This window comes from Culex quinquefasciatus, chromosome 3 (assembly GCF_015732765.1).
Source record: "Culex quinquefasciatus strain JHB chromosome 3, VPISU_Cqui_1.0_pri_paternal, whole genome shotgun sequence".
NCBI lineage: Eukaryota > Metazoa > Arthropoda > Insecta > Diptera > Culicidae > Culex > Culex quinquefasciatus.
In genome coordinates, this window is record NC_051863.1 from 105,854,686 (window position 1) to 105,861,462 (window position 6,777).

Below are 6,777 nucleotides of genomic sequence, written 5' to 3' on the forward strand. Positions count from 1 at the left end.
ACACTGAGATGGGAGGAGGAGGAGGAGTGCGGGTATCGATTTGATGCTCGAATAACACAAAACGCTTTTCGGGGAGTATTACTAATACCCACCACCCGCGATCAGACCACCTCCACCCACCCATCTGAACCAACTCAAATTTCAGGACACTCTGAGCGTACCGATGGGATTTGTTGTTGTATGATTCACTCTCGGCCATTACCACCGCGCCGGGGAGAGGGACCTCACGTTCGAGTGATTTGTGATTGATTGATGAGTGAATTGTTGGCACAACAACAACAATGTTTGGACTTGCTAACAACCATGAAAATGAAAGGAGGGAAAAAAGAAAAACTTGAACTAGAGTTGAACTACCATGCGACCCCATCAGAGCCAAAGCTTGTCACATTCTAAGGTCATGCCGAGAAATAACAGCATTTAGAATATGTATCATCTCAAATAATGGATCAAAACGACTTTTTAGTCTATACAGATAAAAAATAACTAACTTAATCCACCTATGTGGTTGGTGCCTTCCTCAAAAAAAATGCAGAAATAATTTAAGTGAGATCCGGCCGCAAAAAAGTACATAAATATCACTTAAGTTGTCATAACTGGAGACAGGGTTGCCAGACATTCGATCTTTTAGACTCGTGTGAAAGGTCTTTCGATTGCCTATTAAACGTTTTATAACATGATGATATTTGATAAGATTTCCGGCCATTTATCTAACATCCGGATAAATGCGGAAGAATTTCGAAAATCCAGATCTACCGGCGAAAAACATAGCTTTTGGTGTATCACATTCCATGGCTTGTGAGAAACCATATTGCGGTTATTTTTTGGACCCTTTTTCCTACGCTTGAAGTTATTTTTTTTTTTGTAAGTTATAAGCACTCCTGGAGAGCACCAAAGTTTTTTTTTTAATAAGACTGATGCAAATATTTAAAAAAGTTTTTGTCCCTCGGCCCTGGCCGAGGTCAAGGGAGGGGGCAAAAACAAATGATTTTAAACGCAGGAGAATGTATTTTAATTTGATTTCAGTTGGTTGCACTTGAATTTTCATTGAAATTTTGAAGTTTATTGTAAAAATATTTTTTTGCCCCCTGATTTTTCGGGCCAATTTTGAAGGGGGGGGGGGGGTTGACAAAAACTTTTAAAAATATTTGTACCAGCCTAATCTGTAAGAAAATAGTTTCCCGAATTTGTGGAATTCAAGGGTTAATGTTTGTCTGTTAAAGTAAAACTTAAAAGTTTGTCAAATACCGTCATCTGGGGCGAAACGGGACAAATGGGGTGAATTTGGACAGCTGTTTTAGCCTATTTTGAAACTTTTCATCGTTTTCGATTAGGAATCGTTCTAGCATTATAATCATGGAAATTGCATTGTTGAAATCAGTTCAAATACAAATTGGAGTCTTTAAATCAATAAGTTTATTTCAATAAATTACAAAAATCATTTTTAAAAGGTGCTGCTGAAAAGAAAGGACGTGTCACAAGACAGCACACAAGTGACGATCTGTCAATATGACAGAATTCGTTTTAGGAATGTGTTTTTTCTAGGAAAGTTTCAGCATGACGTCCATAACCAGACCCTTTAAAAAGAATTAAGTTTCATTGAAAAGATTCTGAGAAATTGCAATAACCATAAACAATCACTTTAAGAGGCAGTATTTGTAAATATTGCTCGGTTTGTTCTAGAGGTCGTATCGAGGTGCTCCGGTTTGGATGAAGTTAGTTGCACGTAAGTTAGAAGTATTGGAGTTGTAAATTTGATTTAAAAAATTATTAAATAAAACATTTTTGAAAAAAGAAATAGATCTTATTTACCCTGTGATCAATACGTTAAATGCTGTATCAAGTAGGCGAATATCTGTTTACCCCTAATCTGACAAATTGTTAAAACATATTTCAATTCATTCATAAAAGATTTTTTTCCAATCAAATTTACAACTCCAATACTTCTAACTTACGTGCCTACAGGGCAAAAACTAACGTTGTAAAATGTTTGTTAAAGAAAAATCGAAAAACTATGAGAAAAACTGCGATTGGCCAAAAAGTTATTTCCATAGGTTTATAGTTCATGAAATTACCTATCTTTTGACATACAGGAGTATGGGTGTTGGAAGCTGTTGCAAAAAGATATTAAGGTTTTAAAAAAATCAATTTTTAACACTAAATTGCAAAAGCTATGAGAAAAAGTTAAACCAATCCTGGATGTCTATGGCACATTTTGAAGTGCTTCAAAAGACCTTTCGAATGCATCTAAGAGAGTTGGAATTGATCAAGTTTTACGCAAATGGGAGCAATTTTAAAAATTTTCATGTTTTTTGGACCTCAAATTTCAATGCCCGTTTTACCCCACTTCCCTTTGTCGTAGAGGGCTTATATTAGGCATGAGGTCATCTCATGTATAGACAAACAAACGCTGAAAGTTTCATCCAAACCGGAGCACCTCGATACGACCTGTTACACATTGGTGAAAAACTCGCTCTTAACTCTACCTCACCCCTGAGACCACATGTCACCAATACTGATGGTACACTCAATCGTTGGTCACTTTTTCGTTTGACACTTTTTTAGTTAGTACCCCGCTGGTTGGTCAAAGTCAAACTAAACTGACACTTTTTACACGGCGCTCACGCACACTATCAAAACAAACGTTTGGTAGTGTGTGTGAACTCCGTGTTAAAGGGGTGTCAAACTAAAAAGTGACCCCGTTCGTTTGACAAAAGTTGGGGTTTGAGTGTATTAAAGAAGTGTTGGACCTAAGTCAAAGGCTATTATTTCTTGCGATGGAAAGGAAAATTTGACATGCGTTATAAAAAAACTTTTCATATTTAAAAAGAAGAATCATGAATCATAAATAAACAAATGCCTGCCAATTGGCATTTGGCCTATCAATTTGAATACCTTTATCGAGATACAACTCTCCAATTAAAGTACCGATTCCACGCTCAATTTCCGCTCGTGCCCACAACTCTTCTCCTGTTTCCTCTCCCAACCCAATGATCTTAACGTTGATGACTCAATTTCTCGACATTTGTTTTCTCATTGCAGGCGCTGGTGAATCTGGAAAAAGCACAATCGTAAAACAGATGAAGTAAGTATGCGTTTCAAGCCCCTCTCTCTCTCCCATGTGAATGACTTTCTGTTGTTGCCAACGCGTTATTTGGGCGTTTTTCCTTCCTAGACTAGTTTTGATGGGATCGACCAACGGAAATACCCGAGTTTTGTATAGAACACTACCCTGGCAAACACGCAAACTTGCTACTTTGTAAACTATACTTCAGGGTGAATTTGGACAATGTTTAGCATAAAGGTACTTTTGTCAAACTCCTCCACTTGACGGTATATTGAAAAGACACCTAATATATTTAGGCGCGGTATTATACCTTCACATGCAAGGAAATAAACCAGCAGCGCTCGTTTCGTATTGTTTACGACCTTAGATAGACGGTGGTGCGTGATTCTCATTCCACCCAGAGCGTATGATTTCACCGGTGCGCCAGAATTCTAGTGAGACTGTTTGACGGGGTGCTGTAAAAGTTCGATCCCAGAATAATTCGCGCGAAATTTATGTCCCTTCTGTGTGTACGCCCTTTCCAAGGAAGGCTTATAAGGATATTAAAGGCAAAAAGTACTTTAATGGCTAGACTACCAAACAGAATGTTCTAGCTTTCACCTTTTTCTTTGTAGCTGGGTTCTAGTATTTGCCTTAGTTACGGAAGCGACATTTTTTCAACATTTTAAAAATGATGTTTTCGATCTCACTAGGTTTTTTGACCAAATTTTCCCTAGTTTTTGTTAAATTGCATTTTAAGAACCTTCTTTTATTATTATAAAGATGCTACACCCGACAAATTTCGTCTTGTCTCCTTTTTTGAACTTTGACGTACTGAGCTTGTTTGCTTATTCAGCCTCCTGTGATCAAAATTTGATTTGACGTAACTTTTCCCATACAATCTACCGATGCTCCGGAATCGGTTCCAGAGTGGCCAAAGTTGTCACTTTTTGGCGTAAGAACCTTCCTTGGACGTATACGAACCCAACGCAACAAAGAGCACCTCGATCCGACGCTCCGTATTGAACTGATTCGCGTTCGAACAAAACCGTCGAAATTTTTTATATATATAAATAGATTCGAATGATTTTTTCTACTGCTGTCAAATTAAAGTTAAAACGATAGATATGTGTCTGTCTAAAGTCATTTTCACACCCTGTGAACTACACGGAGAAAAAAGAGTTCCCAAAATCGTGAACAACCGTTCATGAAAATGGGAACCTCGAACAAAGTGTTCAAATCCCATGGTACGATTTTGAAAAACGTACCATGAAATTTGAACACTTTGTTCGTGGTTCTCATTTTCATGAACGCTTGTTCACGATTTTGGGAACTCTTTTTTCTCCGTGTACGTGAATTATTTCAGCAAGAACCTTTCAAATGAATCTCCCTCACTTTTGCAGAATTTTCTACTCAATTATCAGCTTTTCACTTTCACCGTGCTGTGTCTTTCTCCTGAAGGAGGCCATTTGCATCACTCATAACTTTTTAATATTCTTTAAAAGCCTTTCGACTTTTTCACCCTCTCCCTTCTTTCCCCGACAGGTGGTATAGTGCGGTTGATTTGCCTCATATTGAACAGCAGAGTCCTATAGAGACCACAGAAACGCTACAGTAGACACATAGTGTGGAACGGCTTGAGTATACTTTTCCCATCGCGTTTTTTTGCTGTTGCCGGGGTGGAAAAAAAACTGAGGGAAATGGGGACTGCCTATTGTGGCATGACAGAGTCCTTTAGCCCACCACGCCACACCATTTAGTTGAGTGAGTGCCCTTCCATCACACATAAAAATATAGAGAGGAAAAAAAACGTTCCCCTTTGTTTTCCGAAAACAATTATTTCAATTTTCCTATCGCAACTCCGTGTATGTAGCTGAGTGGGTTGTGTGATCCTTTGTGGCACTGACTTTGTTGTAAACATGTTATTGAATTCATGTTTTTTTTTCTTTGTTGTGATTTGTTCTTTTCTGAGCACATGAATAGATCGTGGAAATTGCTAGAGCTGGGAAAATATTTTCAATACATCGCAATTAATGGGAGAACATTTTTATTTATTAAATTTCCCCTATCAATTCTCATGTCATAGGAGTATTTTTTATTAATTTCTGTTTAAGGACCATCCATAAACCACGTGAACACATTTTTGAAATCTTAGATCCCCCCTCTCCCCATCGTAGACAATTTCCATTCAAAACAAATCTTTTTGTATGGAGCGTGGACAATCGCTGGATTTTCGAAACATTTAACTATTTTTTCTTTAAGGCCTATCGTTTCATTTGCGTCCAATACAGCTAAAATCGGTTTAAGTGGCGCGGAGTTATGATTTTTTTTAAGAAAAAAAATGTTTTTGCAAAAATCTTCGAGAAATGCTATGTTGGATCACCCTAACACGGCGCAGGTCACCCTAATGACCAATTAAAAAAAATACTAAGTTGTATTGTTAAACAGATTTTGATCCACCGCGGTAGATTTTTATGAAATAATTCGTTGGCGTAGAATTTTCAAAAATTGATCGCGGTAGATCGCGGTGGATACTTTTCTTAAAAAAGGTTTTCTACCACAGTTTTTTGTGATCAATGTGGTAGATGCTTAGGTGGAAAATCTACCACGATCTGCCAAAATCGGTTTAACAATACGGCTCTAGTCTAATTATTTTCAGCCAAGGAATTTACACCCCAATTTTCAGCCTGATCGGATAACTTTTTTTCCAATCATACTGGTTTCGTGGAAAATTGCAGTAAAGATTCAAAGTAAACATTAATTTTATATTTTATAACTTATTTTTCCGCTTCTTTAATAATCTCAATCGACTTTACCATCATTATGAAAATGTTGAATACTTATCTTTGCAGTGCATCACAATATAAAGAATATAATAAAATAATGCAATGCAACATAAAAAAAACATCAAAGCGGCTAGGCATATTGTGTAAAATTTACCGCATAGATGCTTCGTTTAAATTGAATATGTTTAAAATATTAAAACATATTAACATAATACAGGAGTTTTTCGGAAATGTTCAAATAAGGTTATCACATACTGTAACGTTATCCTCTTTTTTCCTTTTTCAGAATCATTCACGAAAGCGGCTTCACGTCAGAGGACTTCAAACAGTACCGGCCGGTGGTGTACAGCAACACAATCCAGTCGTTGGTGGCAATACTGCGAGCGATGCCCAACCTGAGCATCGCCTTCGGAAATAACGAGCGGGAGGTAAGTCGAGTAGCACGTGACACCTTACGGTGGTGTCACACTTGGGTTTTGTATGTGGGACAGTTGTGTGCCTAATGAAATCAAATCAATTTCAAACCGCGAAAATGAATGGTGTGTTGTCGCCACCGCCGGAGAGATCAAATGAAGCTGTTGAAGCTTGTAAATAGAGCTATCAAGTTTCCGGCTGGATAGACTCGTCAAGCTTGTGGTTATTTGTTTTATTGAGGTTGATTGATTCTTAAGGCTTCGCTAACCTATAATTTTCAATTTCAGTGTGACGCAAAGATGGTGTTTGACGTGGTGCAGCGGATGCACGACACAGAGCCATTCTCGGAAGATTTGCTGTTAGCGATGAAAAGACTGTGGTCCGACAATGGTGTGCAGGAATGCTTCTGCCGCAGTAACGAGTACCAGCTGAACGACTCCGCTAAATAGTGAGTACAAAACCTGCTAAATTTTCCATTTTACGCAAAGAGGTTTTCTCGGTTCTCCGAAGTAAGGCACAGGCAACCGCACAAAG

The 6,777-nt window shown here is 37.9% G+C and overlaps 1 protein-coding gene across 10 annotated transcripts in view; it reads left to right on the forward strand.

Moving 5' to 3' along the window:
* Positions 1-6,777, forward strand: part of LOC6030853 (G protein alpha o subunit) — an 84,323-nt gene that overhangs the window by 28,090 nt on the left and 49,456 nt on the right. For all 10 annotated transcript variants that reach the window (XM_038265244.1, XM_038265248.1, XM_038265249.1 and 7 more), the window contains 3 exons: positions 3,040-3,082; positions 6,116-6,257; positions 6,531-6,691. In XM_038265244.1, coding sequence (XP_038121172.1) covers positions 3,040-3,082; positions 6,116-6,257; positions 6,531-6,691 — 346 coding nt within the window. The remainder of the gene's footprint in view (positions 1-3,039; positions 3,083-6,115; positions 6,258-6,530; positions 6,692-6,777) is intronic.